General features: G+C 41.1%; 1 protein-coding gene across 3 annotated transcripts in view; it reads left to right on the top strand.

The window, feature by feature from the left end:
- The window catches only part of FKBP15 (FKBP prolyl isomerase family member 15), a 62,684-nt gene that overhangs the window by 29,003 nt on the left and 8,756 nt on the right, over positions 1 to 24,925 (top strand). For 2 of the 3 annotated variants that reach the window (XM_041762256.1, XM_041762258.1), the window contains exons 9-21: positions 35 to 181; positions 3,634 to 3,776; positions 4,267 to 4,324; positions 7,464 to 7,571; positions 9,773 to 9,875; positions 10,343 to 10,449; positions 12,036 to 12,147; positions 13,678 to 13,787; positions 14,086 to 14,193; positions 14,821 to 14,915; positions 15,752 to 15,854; positions 21,665 to 21,836; positions 23,566 to 23,702. In XM_041762256.1, the coding sequence (XP_041618190.1) occupies positions 35 to 181; positions 3,634 to 3,776; positions 4,267 to 4,324; positions 7,464 to 7,571; positions 9,773 to 9,875; positions 10,343 to 10,449; positions 12,036 to 12,147; positions 13,678 to 13,787; positions 14,086 to 14,193; positions 14,821 to 14,915; positions 15,752 to 15,854; positions 21,665 to 21,836; positions 23,566 to 23,702 (1,503 nt within the window). The remainder of the gene's footprint in view (positions 1 to 34; positions 182 to 3,633; positions 3,777 to 4,266; positions 4,325 to 7,463; positions 7,572 to 9,772; positions 9,876 to 10,342; positions 10,450 to 12,035; positions 12,148 to 13,677; positions 13,788 to 14,085; positions 14,194 to 14,820; positions 14,916 to 15,751; positions 15,855 to 21,664; positions 21,837 to 23,565; positions 23,703 to 24,925) is intronic. The other variant, XM_041762259.1, reaches the window with a different exon arrangement.

The raw sequence follows: 24,925 nt of genomic DNA on the forward strand, positions 1-24,925 counted from the left end.
TTGATGAACTTTTCCTCTTCTCTGATTCCCAAAGGCTTGGGAGGATGGGATGCTGGGCATGAAAAAAGGAGGGAAGCGGTTGCTTGTCATTCCTCCAGCCTGTGCTACTGGCTCTGAAGGGGTAATAGGATGGACTCCATCACCGGACTCAATTCTGGTGTATGAGGTGGAGATTAGGCGGGTGAGTGAAATTGTGCTGTTTTGTGTTTCGTGAGTCCTTTTTGCCATTAAATAAAATTAATAAATAAATGTTTGAAAAGCAAATTCTAAAAAAAAAATAAAAAAAAATAAAAAATAAAAAAATAAAAAAAATAAAAATAAATAAAAATAAATAAAATTAAAAAAATAAATAAATAAATAAAAAAAAAAAAGAAAAGCAAATTCAAATACTTTTTTTTTTTTTTTTTTTTAATAGCAATGGTATAGTTGGAAAGGGCAGTCAATGGCTTTGGAATCTAAAGACTAAGGTGTATGTTCTTCCTGGAGCTCTATTCAGAGTCTAGAAGAGGTGGTGACTGAACAAATCACTTCTCTACACTAAGCTTTTTATTGACTCTATAAAATAGTGATTCCTACCCAATACACATGCCTTTTGCCTTAGTAATTCCATGGCTGTAAATTTATCACATCACTATATTAATACAAGTATGCAAAGATATCTGTACATAGATAGAGATACATAGTTTCCCTCCCTTTGCCACATTATTTATAATAGTAAAAACTGGAAACAACTTAAATATCTATCATTAAGCAACTGGTTAAGTTGTGGTCTTTCACAGAGTGGATTTTTATGCAGTTCTTATAGAATATCCAAGCAAGTTGCAAGTCAGTACAGATAGTATGGTCTCGTGTGTGTGTGTGTGTGTGTGTGTGTGTGTGTGTGTACACAAATACATATAAACATACAAAAATACTTATATATAAATATGTAAGTATATTTACGCAATTATATGTATGTGCATATATATTTATACATATATATGCCCACATGTTCATAGAAAATTTCTGAAAGTGTTAGAATAAATGATTAAAAGTGACTTTCTCTGGAGATAGGAAATAGAGTTCATAAACTTTATCTTTTTTACATTTTCCCCTTATTTTCCATTAAAAAGTCTTATCAAGGATATATATATAATTTTCTATAATAAAATGTGTAACAAATTATGGTTAAATAAGTTAATACCTCCCTCCAAATAAAAAAGACCTTGTTTGCTTTACACTGTGTTTTTTAGGTCAAAATGTGATAGTGTTTGTGACTATAAACCATGAAATACAATACAGAAAATAAACATTATAGTCCTCTTCATTGTGGCTATTATTCCTGCTGCAGCCAATGACACTGTTTTCTTCTCAATGCCTCTTTCCTAATTGAACACCCTTATCTCTGCTGTGTCGTGCCACCCTTCTTTTACTCATATGCTTTTAGCTACGATTTTCACAGCTTTTGTATCCTGTCTCAATTTTTCATTGAGTTTGAGGAAGTCATGGTTCATCTTAGATAACAAACCACTTTGAATCCATCAAGACTGGCATTTTGTAACCCTAAGGAAAAAATACTCTATTTTACTAATAATCAATGAATTATAAGTTGACATGCTTATTTTTTTTCTTCCAAGTTTTTATTTAAATTCTGGTTAGTGGGCAGTCCGGGTGGCTCAGCAGTTTAGCGCCGCCTGTAGCCCAGGGTGTGATCCTGGAGACCCAGGATCGAGTCCCACATCAGGCTCCCTGCATGGAGCCTGCTTCTCCCTCTGCCTGTGTCTCTGCCTCTCTCTCTCTCTCTCTTCTCTCTCTCTCTGTGTCTCTCATGAATAAATAAATAAAATATTTTTAAAAATTCCGGTTAGTCAACATACAGTGTAATATTAGTGTCAGGTGTAGAATTTTTTTTTAATTTTATGCTTTTAAAAAAAATTTATTTATTCATTCATGAGAGACACAGAGAAGCAGGTTCCACGCAGGGAGCCCAATGTGGGACTCGATCCCCGGTCTCCAGGATCAGACCCTGGGCTGAAGGCGGCGCTAAACCGCTGAGCCACCCAGGCTGCCCTCAGGTGTAGAATTTAGTGATTTATCACTTACATGTAACACTCAATTCTCACCATAACAGTTACCCTTCTTTTTTTTTTTTTTTTTTAAGATTTTATTTATTTATTCATGAGAGACACAGAGAGAGAGGCAGACACAGGCAGAGGGAGAAGCAGGCTCTATGCAGGGAGCCTGACGTGGGACTCAGTCCTGGGACTCCAGGATCACACCCTGGGCTGAAGGCGGTGCTAAACCGCTGAGCCACCTGGGCTGCCCAACAAGTTCCCTTCTTAATTCCCCCACCCACTTCCCTCCATCAACCCTCAGTTCTCCACAGTTAAGAGTCTCATGGCTTGCTTCCCTCTTTTTTCTTCCCTTCCCCTATGTTCATCTGTTTTGTTTCTTAAATTCCACATACAAGTGAAATCATATGGTATTTGTCTTTCTCTGACTTATTTTGCTTAGTATAATCTCCATTCATGTCATTGCAAGATTTCATTCTTTTTTATAACTGAGTAATATTCCACATGATACATGTACCACATTTTCTTTATCCATTCATCAGTTGATGGACACTTGGGCTGTTTCCATAGTTTGGCTGTTTAAGTTTTGTTTTGCTTTGTTCTGTTTTTTTTTTTTTTTTTTTGAGAGATAGAGTCTTCACTTAAGAGAGTACAAGCAGGAGGGAAGGACAGAGAGAGAGGGATAAGCAGGCTCCATGCTAGACAGGAGCTGGGTCCCAGCACCCTGGGATCATGACCCGAGTCAAAGGCAGATGCTTAACCTACTGAGGTGCCCAGGTGCCCCTTGCCTGTTGTTTACAAATTGACATGCCAGGCGGCTACAGAGTGACACCCAGTATGATGAGTGTCAAGAGAACACTACATACTACCTGTGGAATATAGAGTAGCTCACCCTTTGTGGTGTGAAATTTAGTGGTATATACCAAAAGTCTTAAAAAGTTAAAAAAAAAAAAACAGTTAACATACTTTTTCTCCCAACTATTTAATTTCTGGGAATTTATACTTTAGATATGATTATGTGCAAGAGGATAGATAGAAAGTTATACACAGAGGAATTGTTTGTGTTGTGACAAAACTGGGAATAAACTGGATGAGTAACAACTAGGAATTGGTGAATATATTTTGTAGCAGCATAAGTATTTAAGACTTACATTCCCAAAATCTTTTAGAGACTTTCCTGTAGATTAATGGCAAGTATGGGCATGACCCTTGAAGTTTAGAAATAAGGCTCAGTGGTTACAAATGATGTTGTAGATTAATAATTTAGTAACATGGAAATATGTAACTGAGTAATAAGCAAAGCAGTTCACAAAATAATATTGTCTCTTTTTTATAAAAAATATTCAAACATACACAGACATAAATGTGAAGTACTACGTCCCCAATTCTAGCCATGTTGTGTAGTTGGATTGTGAGTGATTATTATTATTATTATTATTATTATTGGCTTATTGACATTTTTTGATTTGCTACAAGGGAACAGGTGATGACTTGTGAAGAATAAGTAAAAGAAAGGAGGGTGGAGAAGAGGGCAGGGTGCCTTTTTTATAGCTTGTTTGAATTGTGGTTGATTGCTCCCTAGGTCAAGTTTGCCAGAGATTCTGGTTCTGATGGGCACAGTGTTAGTTCCCGGGATTCTGCGGCCCCTTCTCCCATACCAGGTGCTGACGGCCTCTCTACTGACCCTGTTGTATCACCACCCACATCGGTGCCTTTCAAATCAGGGTAAGATCCTGGTGTTGTATCATGCTCTTTCATTGTCCATGAAAATGATCCTTAGAGGGGATCAGAAATCAGGATAGTTGAAAACTAAAATAATTTTAAATAATTGGGGAAAAAAAAGGAGCGAAATGGGGAAAATACTAGCATCAAGATTTTTCTGACAGAGGATTAACATTCATAGTCTTTAAAAGCACTAACTTGGATGTTTATGAATACCTGCTGAACTCTGGAAGAAAATTGGGTAAAAGGCATAACCATAAAATATATATCTAAGGGAAAACATGTAAATAATAAGAATTTAAATGGAAAATCATTCATTTTCACCAGCTTTCAGAGACTAATGCAGACTGAAGAATGATTAAAATTCTGTTTCACACCCATTGAATTGGCAAATGTTTTCAAAACAATTTGTTTATCCAGTATATTTGGGATTTAAGATTATAGATTTGGGATTTTCTTTTTTTACCTCAGCCTATGTCTTACTTGGTTTCAGGGAGCCAGCCCTTCGTGTCAAATCTAACTCCCTCAGTGAACAGCTTACAGTAAATACAGTGAGTATAGAAGTCTGTCTCCCTCACCCCCTGTCTGCTGAAAAGGTTTTGTGTGCCTAGGGGTAGGGTAGGTTAGAGACCAGAAAAAACACAGCTACTTTATTAATTTCCCCTTACTTGGGAGTTAGCATAAATTAGGTGGCTTCTATGTGGGCAAACCTGGGTTCAAATCTTTATTCTTATAAACTTGCAGCCTTGAGAAACTTATGTAACTTTTTTGATCCTCTGCTTCTTTATGATTAAAATGGAAATAAATAATTCCCACAACCCCTTTTATGAGGTTCTTGTGATATGTTCACAAAGCACTGTAATCAGTCTACTGGGCATCCCGGGTGGCTCAGCGGTTTAGCGCCGCCTTCAGCCCAGGGTGTGATCCTGGAGACCCAGGATCAAGTCCCATGTTAGGCTCCCTGCATGGAGCCTGCTTCTCCCTCTTCCTGTGTTTCTGCCTCTCTCTCTCTTTCTCTCTCTCTCTCTGTGTCTCTCATGAATAAGTAAATAAAATTTTAAAAAAAATCAGAGCCTACATAAAGTATGACTTCATTAAGCAAGAAGATTTTTACACGTAAGAGATACTTATGATGTTTGAATGAAGTAATATGTGTGGAGATTCTAGTATAGTGTCTGGCATACTGTAAGAGCTCAATTAACATTAGCTCTTTTTATTATCATGATTACTGCTAACACTACATACCTTCACACTTTCATTCTCTTAGATCAGTTCTGCACTAATTCACCAACTAGTTAACTTTGAGCTGGTTACTGAGCCTCTGTGTTTCCCTAACTGTAAGACAAGAAGACTGGCATACAGTTATAGTAAGATTTGGATTTGAATGCCATTGGGAGCATGTACACTGTACTTTGCTGCTGCTGCCCTGCCTGGTCCAGGAAGGCATTTGAGTTTGCTGCATGATCCTGAGATGAAAGCCCTGTGGCCTTCACCTACCTATCCTGTTGGGAAATAGGATAATTGCATGGAGTGAAATTGGTGATTACTTTCTCTCCAGCCCTAGTTTACTTGTTTATATTCAGCCCAAAGCAGGAATTATTAAGCAAGTAATTGATCTGGTATGTGGAAAAATTAATCCCTGAAACCCAGAAGATTAAACCAAAGAATTAAAATTTAAAAAGTATAACCTCAGATCTGTGAACAGTCATGAAAATCATTTAGTATTGGATTTATGATACTTTCTAAACTGAGCTACTTTTGTCACCTATTTCTAAGCTTCAGTCACTTCCAGCAGACTAGTGGTCTCCATTTTTTAAATTTTTTGTCTTTTTGCAGTTTTTTTTTTTTTTTAGTTGAAGCAAACTCAACCATTTTTTTTCTTTTTACATTGTTTTTATTATTTATTTATTTATTAAGGATTTTATTTATTTATTCATGAGAGACACAACACACGGGGGGGGGGGTGGCGGGGGGCGGGGAGAGACACAGGCAGAGGGAGAAGCAGGCTCCATGCAGGGAACCCGATGTGGGATTTGATCCTGTGATCCTGTGTTTCCAGTATCACACCCTGGGCTAAAGGCGGTGCTAAACCGCTGAGCCACTGGGGCTGCCCCTATTTTTTATTTTGAATAGGTAATTACATTCATATGGTACAGTTATCAAAACAATATAACAAAGTCGACATTGAAAGGGCTCACTCCCATGCCTATCCCTGTGTATGCCATTCCATCTCACTCTCCTTTTAGGTAACTGACTTTATTAGTTCTATAATATATCCTTTCAGTTTCTTAATGCAGATGAAAGCAGATAGGAATGTATATTTTATTTCTCCACCTTTTCAAAAAAAATAATGTAGTATATATATTACCTACCATGCTTTCTACGTATTACAGTATTTTTTTGTTTGTTTTTTTGTTTTTTAATAAGGGCGCCTAGCTCTCTCTTTTTTTTTTTAAGATTTTATTTATTTATTCATGAGAGACAGAGAGAGTGTGAGAGGCAAAGACACAGGCAGAGGGAGAAGCAGGCTCCATGCAGGGAGCCTGATGCGGGTCTCGATCCTGAGTCTCCAGGATCACGCCCCAGACCAAAGGCAGCGCTAAACCGCTGAGCCACCTGGGCTGCCCCATATTACAGTATATTTAACAGTATCTTTCCATGTTAGTATATAGAAAACTGCTTCTTTTTTATCTCTGGATTGCAGTATGCCATTGTGTGGTATGGTTTATATAGTTAGTCCTCTTTTGATGAACCCAGCTTTCTTTGATTATGTGCTTCCAGTCAGTCAAGAAAAAATGAGCACACATTCCTAGTGTGTGTATCTATTTACAAATTACATACGTAAAGTACTGTCCATCCCTGTAAACAAGCTTAATGTCTTACATTTAGCTTAAAAATAATTCAAAAATGGAAGTTATGATCATCTCTATTTTTTTTTTAAGATTTATTTAAGAGAGAGAGAGCACGTGCTTATGCAGGTGTGGGGAGGGGTAGAGGGAAAGACTCTTTTAGCAGACTCCTTGCTGAGCACAGAGCCTAACATGGGGGCTCGATCTCACAACCTATGAGATCATGACCTGAGCCAAAATCAGGAGTCGACGCTTAACTGACTGAGCCACTTAGGTGCCCCATGACCATCTCTTTTTATACGCAATAAATCATTGTGTACATCCTCAGGTTTATGTACTCTCCACTCTGAAGACTGCGCTTTGGACCAGTTAATGGATACAGAGCCTTCTAGCACAGGAGCCAGTGTGTAGTCAATGCCAAGTCAGAGTTAAATGAACCTGAATTTGGAACAAAGAGCTCCTCTTTCCTTCTTTCCCCAAATCACTCCTGAATATCTGCTGAATTGCTCCCAGGATTTTCAGAGTACTGTCATTTAAATGCCTCCCTCCCTTGATCTGTAAAATGAGAATTATGCCTGGTGGGGAGACTCGATTGAAATGAAGTAATGCATATGGAACCACTTTGTCCATTCCAACATATAGGGGATTATTTTTACTGTTGTTATTAATTGTTACCCACATATGCATGTTCGCAAGAAATCTTTAATTCTCATTTTGTAGAAGAAATGGTTTTAAATCGATTCAGCAGGGGGACTTGTTGAAGGGTTTGATATAAGAGCCAAAGACAGAGCTAAAGTAGTGAGCCTTGATTATAATGAGTTTTGTGACTTCCTCTTTTTAGAATCCTGATACAGTCAAAGCCAAGTTGATCTCTCGAATGGCTAAAATGGGTCAGCCCATGCTGCCCATCCTTCCACCACAGCTGGATTCTAATGATTCAGAAATCGAGGTATGACTCCCGGGCTGTGTTAAAATGAATACTGCAGACATTTCTACCTTGTGTTCTTTTGGTTAGGATTACTACTTGTTCTGCCTGTAACCCAGAATCATGTAGAAAGCTTGTATCCAAAATGGTACAGGTTGGTATTGGTACATGTGTTTCTACTGTCACACTAGCACTTCTCGTGAAAAATGGAAGGAATCCCAGACATCTGCCACAAGAACAGGGAAGTTTTAAGTAATCCATATAGTCTTCTACTAGAATCTAGACTCTCAGTAAAAATCACACTTTAGGCAGTGTGGTGCCTAACCCACAAAAGATGTTCAATTCATACTGGTTGGTTGAATGTTTAGCTTCTCTTGAGAGACATTGGTCTTCCCACGGATGTTACCTGTTACTAAAGATCACACTGTTGTGTCTTTAGGCTTTGTATACGTGTGATTATTTTGAAGTTCAAGGCTTTGTGATGAAATCTATCATTTTTTTCTCTTTGTTTTTTGCTTTTGACATTATGTTTATAAAGCCTTCTCACTTTCAGATATTATAAACATCACTGTTTTCTAAAAATATTATTGTTTCATATTTAGATCTAAAATTTTAATCCATCTGGAATTTGGTGTATGATATGAAGTAGTCCAGTTCTAAGATAGTTCTTTTCCCATTGGTTCTTTTATTTATTTTTTTTTTAATTTTTATTTTTTTATTTATCATAGTCACACACAGAGAGAGAGAGAGAGAGAGAGAGAGGCAGAGACATAGGCAGAGGGAGAAGCAGGCTCTATGCACTGGGAGCCGACGTGGGATTCGATCCCTGGTCTCCAGGATCGCGCCCTGGGCCAAAGGCAGGCGCTAAACCGCTGCGCCACCCAGGGATCCCCCCATTGGTTCTTTTATTGAGTAAAATCATCCTTTCTCAGTTGAATTGAAGCACTTAACAGATTAACAGAGATTGATTCTTAGGAATCTTTGATGTAAAACAAAGCAAAGATGATGCTCTTGAAAAAATCTTCCAGCATAGGCTTTATTTTACATAATTTTGTTTTATTTCTTTCTGGAAAAGCTCTAAGTAGATTTAACATTTTAAAGGGGGATAGGACTTTTGGGGCTTCTTGTTATTGATTCTTGTTGATTTTTAGCTGGTTCTGGAAATGAAATTTGAATAAGGTAATACTGTTATTAAAAATTTTAAGTGCTACTTCCTCATTGTAGAATGATGTAAATTACAAGGAAAGAAAAATATATTTAACAAAAAATACATTCTTCTTTACATATTATTACTTTGTAACCTGATTTTTTAACTTAATGTTATATCAAACATTTATGTTAATATCAGTATGAATAATGTAAACAATATAATTAACATAAGTAAATAAAGCATTATTTCCTTTAAAGACAACTCAGCAGCACTCTGTTAGATTAATTTATCATAGTTCCTTTCATTCTGTTGTTTAACATTTAGGTGGATTTAGAGCTGCAGTGATATAAAACTGGCATACTTGTCCATAAATGCATAATACATTTTTGAGATGATATCAAGGAGAAGTCCTAAAGTAAAAGAATGTCAGAGATTTTGGCCTTTGAACTGTAGGTTAGCAGATCACAGTCACTGTATATTGTGCCCCAAGTTTTTCTTTCTTTTCCATGTATGAATTGGGAAGATATTTACAGGACAACTTTGTTTAGAATCATAGTAGGGACCCAACAGTGCTGTGATTTTTATGAAAAGAAAAAATGGAGAAAAAACACTCTAAAACCACTTTATCCAAAAAGCATGGTAATGAGGTGCAACTACTCTGTCAGTTCTTCAGTGAGTACCTTGAGGTCTATGGAGATAATTTGGCAGAAAAGAAGAGGCTGCACTGTTGGCTGGGTTTCCTTGCAAGAGACCCTTCTTCTGTGGGAGCAGAATAGATCAGGTTTAAGGTAGCTGCTGGTTTGGAAAATGATACATTCTGGAGAGCAGTCACTTTATCAACTTGGGTCAATAAAACATTGACAACTTAGAATGTTTGAGGAACTAATGATATTTATTTGGTAGGATTTATAGGGAGAAGGGATCTCCCCACAGCCCACACCCTAATCTCTTGCCTTTCCTTCCTCTTCTTTGCCTAAAAGCAGTGGCTGTCAGCAGGTTTAGGGTAGACAGTCAACCTCAGTCTCCAGTTAAGGACCCACATACATAGTCACCAAAACGCTTGTTCCTGTTTCAGGATGTGAACGCTCTGCGAGGAGCTACACAGCCCATGGCAGCTCCATCCATGCAGCCCTCTCTCCAGCCAGCACATCCAGTGATACCACAGATGACCACACAAGGTAAGGGGCTTCTCTGGCTCTGCAGCCTGGAACTGAGTCAGCACCAGAGTTATCATATCATTCCTGTTCCGTAAATTGTTGGGCTGCATTGTTTTAGTACTTAGAACTGGACTAGAGTGTAAAACATGTCAGTTTGTCCCTGGGTAGGAAGTTTTCAGCCCTGGAGATGGATTTGGTCTGCATGTTTTGTCTTCTGTGTGGCATTGCCAGTTTCGGAAGTGTGCACTCAGCTAATGAGACACTTCTCTATGTGTAATTGTGCACTTCTGTCAGCTGATGGAACTGGGTCTGAGTAGTATGTGCCCAAGAACCCCAGGTCCCTTCTACTAGCCCATCCCTGAGACTTCAGGAGAGTAGATGGGGCAAGTGGTCCAGTCTGAGGCATGTTGCAGTGTGTAAGGTTCTAGTTTAAACCTTTGTGAGGAAACTGAGGTGAATAACAGTGAAAACTTGTTGCTTTATCATAGCACCTCAGCCATCTGTTTCTGGGCTCCAGGTGCCCTCTTCTGCCTTAATGCAAGTTACATCTCTCGACTCCCACTCCGCTGGGTCTGGAAATGCCCAGTCCTTTCAGGTAATGACATTTTTAAACCACATCAGTTACAGCCTGTAATTTATTAGGTTCTAGTCCGTCTCTTTTCTCCTTCCTGCACAATTTGTGCAGTAGCAGTTCCCCAGATAAGAATCTGTCCTTTCCCCCTTCCTGAATCACCGCAATGTCATCTCTAAACCAGACCAGGATTACCTACCTTATAGGTTGTGGTAAAGCCGAATTGCAAGAACAGGCAAAACACCTGGTACAAGGCCTGGCACATGGTAAAGGCCCAGTTATTTCCTTTTGTTTGCACACATGGCTCCATGAGGGATAGATACACAAGTCCTTGGTGTTCTTGTCTGCTAGCCGCTGATAGGCTAAGATTCTGCAGTGTGCAGAGCAGAATGGTTGTAGGTTGAGGGTAGGTTCAGCACTTATGCTGAACTCTGTTGTTTAGTTATCCTCCAAAAAGGATCTCTTAAAGTAGGTTTTTTTGTTTTTTTTTTTTTAAGATTTTATTTATTTATTCATGAGAGACAGAGGCAGAAACACAGGCAGAGGGAGAAGCAGGCTCCATGCAGGGAGCCCGACGTGGGACTCGATCTCAGGTCTCCAGGATCATGCCCTGGGCCAAAGGCGGTGCCAAACCGCTGGGCCACCGGGGCTGGCTGGTTTTTTTCTGTTTTCACAGAAGGTAGTGGCAGCAATCTGTCTGTTTCTACTGATTGTCAGGCTAGTGCTTCTGTCCTGACACATTTGGTAGAGAAAACATACTCCCACACTCCCTTACTTCTGTGGTGATTCTTAGTGGAAGGGTGGGAGTGCTGGTGAGTGGGCTGTGCCCCATTGGGACAAAGTATATTAGAATTAAAAAAAGTTCCAACCTTGCCCTCTCCCCACTCATTAGTGGAAAGTTTTATCCTATAGACTAAGTTTTTTGTTTTTTGTTTGTTTTTAAATAATGGATGGATATGAGCTGAATTTCCTTATCTCAAGGAAGAATGATCATCATTGTTTAAATGAAAGCTCCTGATTATTGAGCATTTACTATCTGCCAGGCACTTAACTTACCAGCTGTGAGGAACTTTACCTATATATCACTTCCATCTAGTCCACACAATGGCCCTGAGTGGCGTGTTACTATTTACATATTATAGTTGAGGTTCAGGGGAACATGAAAGCTCTTGGTCACAAGAACATCAGAATCTCACAGGGGAGAGGCATCCTTTGGAGACTCGTGGAGTTTGGAGTTACTTTGGAATTTCAATGAACACCTGTCCTTTGGCCACAATGGAAACTCAGCCGAGTCTCTTTAGATGTACAGTTTCTTAGACCATCAAAAGGCCCAGTGGCTGGGGACTGAATACCTGCTTACTTAAATTGTAGTGCCAGAGCACAGGGGAGCAACCTGAGACACCCTTCCCTCACTCTTTGGGTAGGACTTCAGTGACTGGGCCCCCTAGATGACACAGAATTCTGCTGCAGTGCCTACCCAGTACCAAACCCAGTCTCCTCTGTGTCAAGCTTTAATAAGTTTGCATCTCCTTCCAGCTTCATCTCTTTATTCCATCAAAGACAGATTAAGCAGAAGAGAGAGCCGTGAATATAACTTGGCATTTTCTCAGCCCTATGCAGGTATGCAAGCCTATGCTTATCCCCACACATCAGCTGTCACCTCCCAGCTGCAGCCCGCCCGGCCCCTGTACCCCATTCCACTCTCGCAGTCTCATTTTCAAGGTAGGCAGTGGGCCCTGAGTGTCTCGTCTCCCGCTCTTGCTGTGCTCTTCTTCCCACTCCCTTTTCATTTTCACTCCAGTAGATCTCTGCTTTATTTTGAAGCAGCTTTGTTGAGGTCTGATTTACATATCGTACAATTCACTCTCTTTGGGTGTATAATTCAAGGATTTTTTTTTTTTTAATTTTTTTTATTTTATTTATGATAGTCACAGAGAGAGAGAGAGGCAGAGACACAGGCAGAGGGAGAAGCAGGCCCCATGCACCGGGAGCCCGATGTGGGATTCGATCCCGGGTCTCCAGGATCGCGCCCCGGGCCAAAGGCAGGCGCCGAACCGCTGCGCCACCCAGGGATCCCCCACAATCTAATTTTAGAACGTTTAACACATCCACCAAAACTCTTCATGCCCGTTTTGTTTTGTTTCTTGAATTTTCTCCTGCCAGCCCTTTTCCATTGCTCTGTCAGAGTGGCTCTGTAGAGTTTTTGGAAAACAGTAAGAGAGTGAAATGTTGGAGGAAATGGGGAGAAAGCGTGGTGACCGGGTGTTCAGTATCTCACAGGAAAGCTACTTTGTGAAAAATTTTAAATTATGAAATATATGCTTTTATTTAAAAAGTCAACACAAAAGAATATAAAATGAAAAGTTACTGTCCTCCATTATAAATACCCCCGACCATAGGAAACTGTTGTTAACAGTTACTTGGGTAAATTTTCAGGTATTTTTTCATGTATGTAACAAGTGTGCATAAAAAGCACACTAGTATAAAAAACTAAAACAAAATGTAATTTTGTATTAAAAAGCAAACTAAATAGCTGGCATGCTGTCCTACCTTCTTATTCTGCAGCTTGTCTTTGGTATTAGGATAGTGGTAGAAAGGAGCCAGTGTATATCCTACACTTTATGGTCCCAGCATGGAAAGGGTTTCATGGATGCTACCTTTGTCTGGAAACCCTGCCCCACCTCCATCTAGGAAACCATCAAATCTATCATCTCCTCTGTGAAGTCTTCCATGTTACCATCCCTTCTTCCTCTCCTCTCACAGACATAACTGTGTATATGTGTCATCAATGAGTTAATCTTGCTTTTCTTTGTGTTCCTTTTGTACCTTGTACATGGTCTTATTTGCACTTAAATGCACTCTGTCGTAATGATCTGTTTACATGTGAGTCTCCCCCCCAGACTGTGAGCTCACCAAGGGCAGGAACCAGGTTTCATTCACTGCTGAATTCCTGGTATCTGGTACAATAGCTGGCATGCACTTGGATGAGCTGTTAGTGCTATGGCAGACCAAAGTGGCCATCCTTGTGCCCTTGGACCAGACTGTATCTCTTGATGCATTTTGCAGGAGCATAACTTAATTACTGTTAGCTTTGGAGCCCTTTTGTCCTGAGAGTAGGAATCACCTACAGCATTTCCTGCTATTTGGAATGTCAATTTCTTTCTTTCCTCTGCCTAAAGAGCTATTGGCTTTTCCTCATATGGTATCCTCTGCTCCAGTTTCGTAAGGTGGTTTTGGCTTATGTCTCTTCAGGATCTGGTGACATGGCTTCATTTCTCATGACTGAAGCCCGGCAGCATAACACAGAAATTCGAATGGCAGTCAGCAAAGTGGCTGATAAAATGGATCATCTCATGACAAAGGTGAATGAGTCAGGGTTGGGGCTTTGTTGAAAGTAAGGAATTGAATAGGGGATACAAACAGCAACTAGGATTATAGGTAAACTCTTCCTTGGTTTCCTGTATTTTTAGTAGTTAGTAGTAATTTCCCTGGAGAGTAGTTTTTATTTTGGAATTCATTTGGCAGGAGAAAACTCTAGCTTATGTTAGAAATGATCTCAGAAACTTGTTAGGCCCTTCCAAAAAGTGGTCAGATCTTGGGTGAATTCTGTTTTTCCATTTAAAAATTTCTCTCAAAGTCTTTCTATCCCTGCTTTTGTAGGTCGAAGAGTTACAGAAGCACAGTGCTGGCAATTCCCTGATGCTTCCCAGCATGTCAGTCACAATGGAAACAAGCATGATTATGAGCAATATCCAACGAATTATTCAGGTAGGAGGGATTGAGAAGAGAACACAGCCTGGAGGTCTTGCTCCCTTCTCTCCCAGAATGTGCTAACCTCTAAAACCTCTCCTCCACAGACAGCATATGATCAGTACTATTGGGGAATTCTGGAAAATCCATTCATTATGGCCTAATATGGTCCAAGGGACTTATCACTGTAGAGTCACAAGGAAACATTTTATTTTATTTTATTTTATTAATTTTTTTTTATTTATTTATGATAGTCACACAGAGAGAGAGAGAGAGTGGCAGAGACATAGGCAGAGGGAGAAGAAGGCTCCATGCACCGGGAGCCCGATGTGGGATTCGATCCCGGGTCTCCAGGATCGCGCCCTGGGCCAAAGGCAGGTGCTAAACCGCTGCGCCACCCAGGGATGCCACAAGGAAACATTTTAGAATGTTGCTTCATTTTATGGCCATTTATATGTCTAATCTATTGGGTGTAGTGATTTGTATCCATCAGGTATGATTTGATGTTTTAAATGTTTATGTGGACATAAGTTTAGTTTTTTATCTCAAAATTTATAGCAGTGTCACCTGTCAGTTCAAGTTGATTCCCTTATATCTGGCACTTTTCTCATAAAAACTGAAGTCATACATCTATTTTGAATTTAGGAAAATGAAAGATTGAAGCAAGAGATCCTCGAAAAGAGCAGTCGGATAGAAGAACAGAATGACAAGATTAGTGAACTAATTGAACGAAATCAGAGGTAATGACAGATAAGGGGCACTGGCTAGGATGGACTAAGGGTTTTATTTGTAAATGACCAAGTTAGATAAATATTTTTTTAGGGTAGTTTATGGAAACTGCTGCTATTTCTGTTTCTTGCCTGTCATGTGAATTATTGTTTGTTTTTTGAGAGCGTTTGGTAGAAGAAACACAGTGGGCTGTAATGTTAGGCAAACCTGTGTTCAAATCCCAGCTCTGCTTCTCTTTTGTTATGTGGCTTTGGGTGTTCCTCCTGGCCCTTGTTTCTTCACCTGTGAAGTGGTGTTAATACTTAGAACACTTAGAAAATACTGTCAACTGTTCTCTCTTCTGTGTGGGCTATTTCATCAACAGGAATGTCACTGATTTCTGTATAAAACCCAAACACTGTGTAATTTTTCTAGATCCTTCTGAAGATTTTGGTGAAGGGGGAGGTGCTCAGGGGAACATGTCTTAGCAAATAGCATTTCACTTAGTATCATTCTTCCATACTTCTCTTTTCTAGTGTGTCTCGTCTCCCACATGGTGGCAGGGGTGGAATGGGGTGGAAGGGGGAGGTGGGGGAAGAAGTGCTTTCTTCTCCCCTCTCCTCTTTCCTCCATCATTCCTCTGCACCACACATACTTCCAGTACCTTTTCTCTTCATTATGCAAAGCAATTAACCTCTGGCCCAGGTTCCTACTTCCAAACTTGATGGCTGCAGATCTAAGAAAAACAAAATGCTTTCAGACTGGGTTTTTTTGAAGGTATAGAGCAATGTTGTGAGGACTGAATGTGCATTGGTTGTGTCTGGTATACATTCAGCGCTTGACAAATGTCTCTTCCCCTATTTCACAGGTATGTTGAGCAGAGTAACCTGATGATGGAGAAGAGGAACAACTCACTTCAAACAGCCACAGAAAACACACAGGCAAGAGTATTGCATGCTGAACAAGAGAAGGTAAAGTAACCAGGGAGGGTAAAGCCCATCAGGATATGTAGAGTAAGGAGCTGTCATGTGTATGTACGTATTTATCCATCTGCTTTTCAGCAAAAACTTGCCATCATTGGGAACAGAACTAGAAAGCTTCTAACAGATTTTACTATATCTATCATCCAGATTTCTGTTTTATAGGATGCTTTGCAATGAGTTGATTCAAAAACTATAACTCATCTAAGTAATTTGATTAAGGTGAAGATTACATTGTTTATTAGCAAATGAAATTTATTCTCTTGACACAATCACAGAAAATTTCTCTTATAGGGGTGCCTGGGTGGCCCAGTTGGTTCAGCGTCTGTCTTCGGCTCAGGTCATGATCCCGGGGTCCTGGGATGGAGCCCCCACATCAGGCTCCCTGCTCAGTGGGGAGCCTGCTTCTCCCCCTCCCTCTCCCTTTGCTGCTCCCTCTGTTAGTACTATCTCTCTGTCAAATAAATAAATAAAATCTTTTTTTTTTTAAGATTTTATTTATTCATGAGAGACAGAGGGACAGAGACAGAGACACAGGCAGAGGGAGGAGCAGGCTCTATGTAGGGAGCCCCTGACGTGGGACTCAATCCTGGGTCTCCAGGATCAGGCCCTGGGCTGAAGGCGGCGCTAAACCGCTGAGCCACCCGGGCTGCCCTTTTTTTTTAATGTCCAAAAAATAAAATTCCTATTATGTCATGTAACAAACACTTTAGTGAAATTTAAGATTAGTTTATTCCTTCATCTGCATCTGCAAGAGCGTTTTAAGGTACTGCTGTCTGGCTTCAGTCGGTTCAGAATTAGGCATTTTGACCTGTTCCTGGAGTCGCTGTAAGGAAGACTCTAGTGGGCCTTGGGCTGGGCTGACGCTGACTCTCGCTGCCCCCATCGTTGCTCCAGAGACACTGTTGATCTGGAGTGGAGTCCTTCTGGTTTGGGCTCCTGCTTCTCAGCTAGAGCTCTTGACCTATCCATCTGCTGTTATCTCAAAGGTTTAAGAAATCATTTATGCTTTGAATTTTTCCTGAAAACTTGAGTGCAATGTATCTCATAACCTGTGGAGTTTACTCACTTTCTCATAGTCCAGTAATGTTGAGGATTTCTGACTCATGCTGTTATTGTTTGTGTTCTCTTTGTTGTAGTGTCTAGGGAAGAAATATCTCTGACCCCTTATCCTCCGATGACTAGTGCCTTGCCCTGCATAGCCCTGTCCCAACTTGACCCCGATCCTTTCTCACAGTTACTTCCCACCATCCCTTGTTTGTTATGACTGACTCCTTGGGCCTGGATCAAGGTCAGCAGTCTATGACATTGGCACCACTGAACACTACTGGAGTCACTTCACTTCACTATCCATTAACCATACTTTTTACTATTTCCTTTTCTCTACTTTTTTTTTTTTTTTTAAGATTTTATTTATTTATGAGAGACACAGAGAGAGAGAGAAAGAGAGAGAGGCAGAGACATAAGCAGAGAGAGAAGCAGCTCCCTGCAGGGAGCCCAGTGCGGGACTCAATTCCAGGACCCTGGGATCATGCCCTGAGCCAGAGGCAGATGCTCAACTACTGAGCCACCCAGGCATCTCTCTTTCCTCTTTTATTTTCTCTCTCTATACTCTTTCTCTTCTCTTCTTTTCTCTTCCCTTTTCTTTCCTTTTTTTTTCCTTTTCTTCTTTCTCCATAGGCCTGGCATGGACACCCAAATATATTGCTTGGTTGAGTTCTTAGACCTGTTATTCAGGTCTAGCATGATTACTAAAACTTGTTCTACATCAGTGGTTCCCACACACTAGTCTGACTGCCTCAAGGTCACTTGAGGTGCTTGACTAAAAATACATATTCCTAAGCTTCACCTTGAGATTCTAATTTAGCAATATCTAGCCGAAGGCTGAATCTGAACTTTTCAAAAGTTCCTTTTGATTCTGATACACAGCCAGCCAGGACTCACTGCTCTTTGTTAGTGGTTTCTTTTGCTACAGTCTCTGGATGGGGCAGCTAGGAGCCTTTGTTTTTAGGAACTTCACCATGTGATTCTCATGTTAAGTATCAGTGGGGGGAGGGTGGGTGTGTTCCAATAAAATTTTATTTACAAAAATAGGCAGTAGGCCAGTTTGGCCTATGGGTCAGAGTTTGCCAACCCCATGAGTTAGCTTATTAATCCACTCACATGATTCATTTTTTATAAAGATTTATTTATTTTATTTTATTTATTTATTTTATTTATTTATGATAGTCACAGAGAGAGAGAGAGAGAGAGGCAGAGACATAGGCAGAGGGAGAAGCAGGCTCCATGCACCGGGAGCCCAATGTGGGATTCGATCCCGGGTCTCCAGGATCGCGCCCTGGGCCAAAGGCAGGCACTAAACCGCTGCGCCACCCAGGGATCCCAGATTTATTTATTTTAGAGAGAGTGCACACCTGCACCAGCAGGGGGAGGGGCAGAAGAAGAGGGAAAGAATCTCGGGCAGATGCCCCACTGAGTGTGGAGCTCAACTTGGGGCTCAATTTCACAACTCTGAGACCATGACCTGAGCCAAAATCAAGAGTCAGATGCTCAACCGACTGAGCCACCCAGGTGCCCCATATTGATACACAGAAATGGTTGGCATGGTGCCTGGCACCTGCAGATGCTCTGTCTATAATAGCCCAAAGAGCAGTAATCACAGCAGAACAACTCTGATCTGCTAAATCACCATCAGATCCCAGGCACCGTGCTTCCCACACATCTGTCTCAGAGCATCCCCTGGGCTGAGTAGCACTATGCTTGATGAGCCAGGTAGCAAGTACCACACACCTTGCTTGGCTGCTTTGATTTCAGTGAAACTTTTCAAGGCTTGACAACCTCCTCCCCCTTTCCTTTTGCTCCACTTCTTTCTTAACAGTCATCCCTGTGAGGGCTCTCCCTCTATAAGGGAGATCATCAAGGTTCTTTCATCCCTGGAGGCAGCTCTCTGCCCTCAAACGCAGCTCAAAGTTTTGGCTGAGCACTTAGTGAACATTCAGTGAATGGAATTCTTTATTTTTCTCTGTAACAGGGTTAGTATTTCCACATAAAACCCTGGACTAACGGAAGAGTTGTCAGAAGTCACCTGATCTGACCTTGTTTCACAGAGGGTAAACTGTGGCTCAAAGAGAGTAAGTGGCTTGCTCAGGGCCTCACTTCCAGTCAGCTGTGTCCTTTTTCCTTTGGTCAAATGGCCATAGGGCAGCTCGGGTTGCTCAGTGGTTTGGCACCGCCTTTGGCCTGGGGCATGATCCTGGAGACCTGTCAGGCTGCCTGCATGGAGCCTGCTTCTCCCTCTGCCTGTCTCTGCCTCTCTCTCTCTGTGTCTCTCATGAATAAATAAGTAAAATCTTAAAAAACAAAACAAACAAAAAAATGGCCATTTTGCTTTGATACCATTTTCCTGCTTCTGACTTGAATGTTCCTTTTTACTTTTTTTCTGAATTTTTGGTCCTCCCTGCCTTTACTTTCCCATTACTCGTCCCTTCGCTGTTTTCTTTGTGCACAGACGTGTGTTTGGCTGAGAGTATTACTTATCAAGCTTCTAATTGGCCTTTCCAAATAATGCCCAAAGTCACCTTTTACTCTGCTTGTCCTTTGGTGAGAAAGGGACAACCCATCCTACTGCCTCCCCTTCAGTGAGCTCCAGCCCCTCCAGTGGTCTTAGTTGCTGCAAGGCCTTTATGAGAGGCTCTCGATCTGATATTTGTGAACTCTCGAGCTAAGGACAGATACCCAGATAAGCTCTCTGGGTACTATGTGAGCTCAGGTCCCATCAGGCCACATGTGCCAGGACGGTGACTAAAACTTTAATTCTACATGGAGCAGATGAAAACTCCTCTTCCGTCTGGAAGTTCTAGCTGCCATTGTCCTCTGTGTTTAACAGGTAAAAACCCAAGGCTACTGAATAGCAAAAATAAGTATCTTAGAGCTCATTCCAAAGGTCGCCTACCGTTAAAAAAAAATTTTCCAGATGCATCCAGAAGTAGTAAGGAAGACTTTATTCAAGGCTGTTACAGTAGAAGAGTTAAATTGGGCTTCACTCCAAATTCAGCAAGGGCAGATGGCTAAGGAGCGGAGTGAGGGGTCAGTGCTGAAAAATTATTCAGAGGAGACCTCATGGGTAGGGAGATTCTTGAGGTCACTTTTGACCTCATAGGATTCTTCTAATTGACTAGCCAAGGACTGGGATAACAAAAGTCGAAGATGAAGAACTTGTTCAGATATCAGGGAGTGGGGTTCTTTGTAAATGGACATAGCAGGATTCTGTTTTTTTTTTTTTTTTTTTCATAGCAGGATTCTTAAAACTAGGCTGGGCAGGCTACGGACAGGATGGGAGGCCAAGGTCAGGGGCTCAGAGGAACATGACTAAAGTTTGGTCAAAGAGAGGGTTTGTCAGTAGACTCTCAGATACTCATTCACAGCCTGTTTCTTTTTATTTTATATATACTTTTTTGTTTTTATTTTTGTTTTTTTAAGATTTCACTTGTTTATTCATGAGAGACACAGAGGTAGAAACACAGGCAGAGGGAGAAGCAGGCTCCCCGTGGGGAGCCCGATGCGGGACTCAATCCCAGGACCCTGGGATCACGACCTGAACCAAAGGCAAACACTCAACCACTGAGCTTTTCCCAGGCACCCCCCTTTATATATTTTTTTATTTTGCTTTATATCCTTTACCTTTAGAAGAGCCAGAATACCATATTTTAAATGGAAAGGCTTTGGAAAGTTTAAATCTGCAGGGGCACAGTGAATAGCATAAGAAGGGACAAGGGATAGTAAAAAAAGTGGATGACTATAAATGCACAGCAAGTAGAATAGCATAGGAGGAGTCATGAGAGTAGCAGCATAATAGTATAGAGAGATGGCCCAACCCCACAAATACTTTGCTGTCCAAAAAGTCAAGATGGGTCACCAGTGGAAAACCATTCACTGCGTTTCTTGTCCTCTTATTTCTCCTCATTTTTATGGGAGCACGTCAGATCAGGTGATGAGGATGTGGTATTTGTCACTTGTTTACCGTTCCATTTTTTTTGGCCGTCCTCTTAATCATCACCTTTACTACACAGATTATCATTAGAGGGTTCTCCAGGGGAGTCATTGTGTTTTCATCAGATGTTACTTGAGAGGATATAGCTTCTGTGAGGCCAGGACAGGGCACCATTTACAATAAGTGGCACATGAGAAAACAGAAGTGTTACCATCTTTTGTAAGCTCTGTTCTTCCAAGAACCCCACCCCAGACCAAACTCAGGTGGCTGAGTTTTCCATCATACTTCCACTAGGGAGAAACAGCAGACTCAGACGTACGTTGGTTGCTATTGAAGGCATTCAATTTAAATTTCAAAATCCTTTTCTTATGAAAAAAAAAATACACGTTTATTCTAGGAAAGTTAGAAAATGACAGGAATACTGTTTCTCAGGTATCACATTGGTAACACTGTATCATCATTCTCGGTAGTTGCATACAAGATGCACGTATCGTAATTTGCTTAATCAAGCTCATTTTCCAGCATTTTATTTTTCATTCTTTTGCAACTGTAAACAATCTGCATTGAACATCTTGTAGCAAAAGTTGTGTAAGTTTGCACAGTTCTTCCCAAGGACAGATTAATGTAAGAGAATTCCTGGGTCAGAGATTTGGCACGTTTTGAAGGCTTGATTTTGGCTTCATGCAGGTTAAGAGGCCTGACCTCCCTTCCGACCAGTTTAGTCAGCATAGAGTGTGTGAGGTTGGGTCATCACTTGGAGACAAGGGACACCCATGTGTGAAGTGGCATCGTACTTTGTCATACTATTCAGGCCAAGGTGACAGAAGAGTTAGCAGCCGCCACCGCTCAAGTCTCTTGTCTCCAGCTGAAAGTAACCGCTCACCAAAAGAAAGAAACAGAGCTACAGATGGAGCTGACGGAAAGCCTGAAAGGGACCGAGCTCCTTAGGGGCCAGCTCGCCAAACTGCAGGCAGAGCTTTCAGGTATGTCCTTGGTGGAGGGGCTGGGACGCTCACCATTTAAACCCAAGGAATGAAACTGAGGGGCACCTGGCTGCCTCAGTCAGTGGGGCATGTGACTCTTGATCTTGGGATTGTGAGTTCAAGCCCCACAGTGGGATAGAGTTTAATTTAAAAAAAGAAAAAAGAAACACTGTCCTTCCTCCCCATGCATTTGGCTTAATGCTCATCAAGTTTGAAGGGCTGAGGCAAAAATGAAAGCAGGTCAGTATAAACCTACATGATTGGTTGACAAAGGATACTGAAGGACTGGCTGTTCATCTGGAGTTGATCAGTGACCACTTTCCCCCTTTTTGGGCGAGTATTGCCCTCAGTATCTTTGGTACTTGTGTTTGGCTCCTGGGCCCGGAAGAATTTAATGTGTTCCTGTAACTCGTGACTCGGTGGAAATTTAAGAAAGAAGTGCTTCTTGTAGCCGCCACCCAGAGGGTGGATTCCAACCCTTCAGCTTGGCACTTGAGGCCCCTCCAGCTTGGCTTACTTCCTCTTATATTGCTCAATTCACTTGGCTCTGGACATAACCACTCTGCTGCAGCTTTAGGCCATCCTATGGTTCTGATCTGTTTATCCATGCTCTTCTCTGGACTTGGTGTGCCCACTGTCACCAATATTTGCCTCCAATTCTCCAAAATCTACTCTTTCAGAAACTTCCTTGTTTTTTTCCTAGAACATTTAATCTCCTTTAGAATTCTTTACCTCTGAGTATGTTATTATGACCATTATCAGAGTTAGCCTTGAAATAGCACTATTTTCATGTCTGCATTCCCTTCTAGACTCTAAGCCTCTGGAGGACAAGGATGGTATCTTGGTCATCTTAGCAAAGTCCTTTCCTCCAAGTTAGCCTGAGTTCAGTGCCTAACATAAAGGTGCTGCTCAAGACATAGGGACTTGAAGAGTAGATGTATGAAAACCAGCATGTTGATTCATGTATCTCCATGTAGAGACACAAGTGTGGAAGACACAGATGGGACCAGGGGGCAGCAGCAGAATTGGGAAGAAGCAAAGTTTGCTTGCCTGAAAAGAGCTAAACACACTGATGTCAGTCGGTAGGGTGGTAGCTTGAGGAGAAACCCTTTCCCTTTTAGAGCATCACATGGGTGCACCTGAGGAACAGTCTAAGATTCGAATGTCGTACAGGTAACTTCTTTTTTGCTCTTGTGAAGCACCATATGGGTCTCAAAAGTTTTCCATACAAATTTAATTTTGATGCATTACATTTTAATGAAATATTCCAAGTAGCTTTATTTGAGCATTTATTTGGTGTTTTAAAAGGAAACTCTTGGTAGAATGTCCCAGCTCCCAAGAAGGATGGAAGTATTTCACTGAGGTGTTGAGACAGGTCCTGAGCTGATGGCTAAATAAAGATCTGTTTAGTGTGTTGAGGCAGTGGTTGAAATGGGATTGTGGCCATGATACCTTTCAAAAGTGGTTTTGGACAGCTTGAAACGTTTCTTTTTCATTTTGTGTGGAGAAGGTGACACACATAATAGCCATGAACGTGGGTTGCTGGGGAGTTGATTCATGACATGGTAGGCCTTTCCCTGGTCAGTGAGGGGTGCTGAAAGGAGTGAGGAGAAGACGCTCACGTGATCGGGCTGGGAGCCCGCAGGGTGCGGCCTGGGAGGAGAAGCTGGGATGCCAGGTGCCTCTGCAGCACTGGTTCTTCAACCAGTCACCCTGCCATTACACCCAGAGCTCCAGGAAACCTCAGAGCAAGCACAGTCCAGATTCAAAAGTGAAAAGCAAAGCCGGAGACAACTGGAGCTCAAGGTGACATCCCTGGAGGAGGAGCTGGCTGATCTTCGAGCCGAGAAGGAATCTCTGGAAAAGGTAAGTTCTATGCCTGAAGTTTCTCAGTTAGACCCAAGTGGCCAGGCTTAAGTGTTGAATAGACATTTTTACTTTCCTTTTAAAAATTACAAGAGTGGGGACGCCTGGGTGGCTCAGTGGTTGAGCATCTGCCTTCGGCCCAGGACATGATCCCAGAATCCTAGGATCAAGTCCCACATTGGGCTCCCTGCAGGAAGCCTGCTTCTCCCTCTGTCTGTGTCTCTGCCTCTCTCTGTGTGTCTCTCATGAATAAATAAATAAAATCTTAAAAAAAAAATTTACAAGAGTGGAATCCCTGGGTGGCTCAGCAGTTTAGGGCCGCCTTTGGCCCAGGGCATGATCCTGGGGTCCTGGGATCGAGTCCCGCATTGGGCTCCCTGGGTGGAGCCTGCTTCTCCCTCTGCCTGTGTCTCCGCCTCTCTCTGTGTGTCTTTCATGAATGAATAAATAAAATCTTAAAAAAATCACAAGAGCATGTGCTCATTGTAACAAGTACAAATAATGCTGAAAAGTATGAAATAAATGAAATTTATCTTTTTTCCTCTCAATCTCAAGCATTAGAGATGACAACTATAAATAATGTACAATTATCCCTGCAGTTTATTTTCTGTGTGTATAAAATAGACATATATATATGTGTGCATACATATATGTACACTGATCATTTTTAAACTGTAATAGGGTCATGTGTAACACTTTTTTTTTTTTAACATCGTGGACATAGTACAAATAAGTGTGAGAACTTTTTGGGATGTCTGACTGGTTCATTTGATAGAGCATGCACCTGTTGATCTCGGGGTCATGAGTTCAGGCCCCATGTTGGGTGTAGAGAATGCTTAAAAATAAAATCTTTTAAAAAAATGAATAAAAACTCTCATTTTTTTAACTACAGCACAGTATTCTAGTCTCTTGTCAGGTTACACTGGAACTTATTTACCTACTGATGGTTATTTATGTTTCTATTTTTCCAGTTTCAAGCACTGCTGTGAACATCCTTGTACTATATGACTATTATTTACAAATTCATTTGAGCATTCCATACAATGAATTGCTTGAATTAGAATTGCTAGATCATAGGCAATGCTTTACATCTACATTTTTAAAATGATTCTCCCTCTGACCCTCCCCCCTGCTCGTGCTCTCTCTAGTGCTGTCTCCCTCTCAAAGGAATAAATAAAAAATCTTAAAAAAAAAATACATATTGCCAGATTATCTTCAAAGAA

Source organism: Vulpes lagopus, chromosome 7 (assembly GCF_018345385.1).
Source record: "Vulpes lagopus strain Blue_001 chromosome 7, ASM1834538v1, whole genome shotgun sequence".
Taxonomy (NCBI): domain Eukaryota; kingdom Metazoa; phylum Chordata; class Mammalia; order Carnivora; family Canidae; genus Vulpes; species Vulpes lagopus.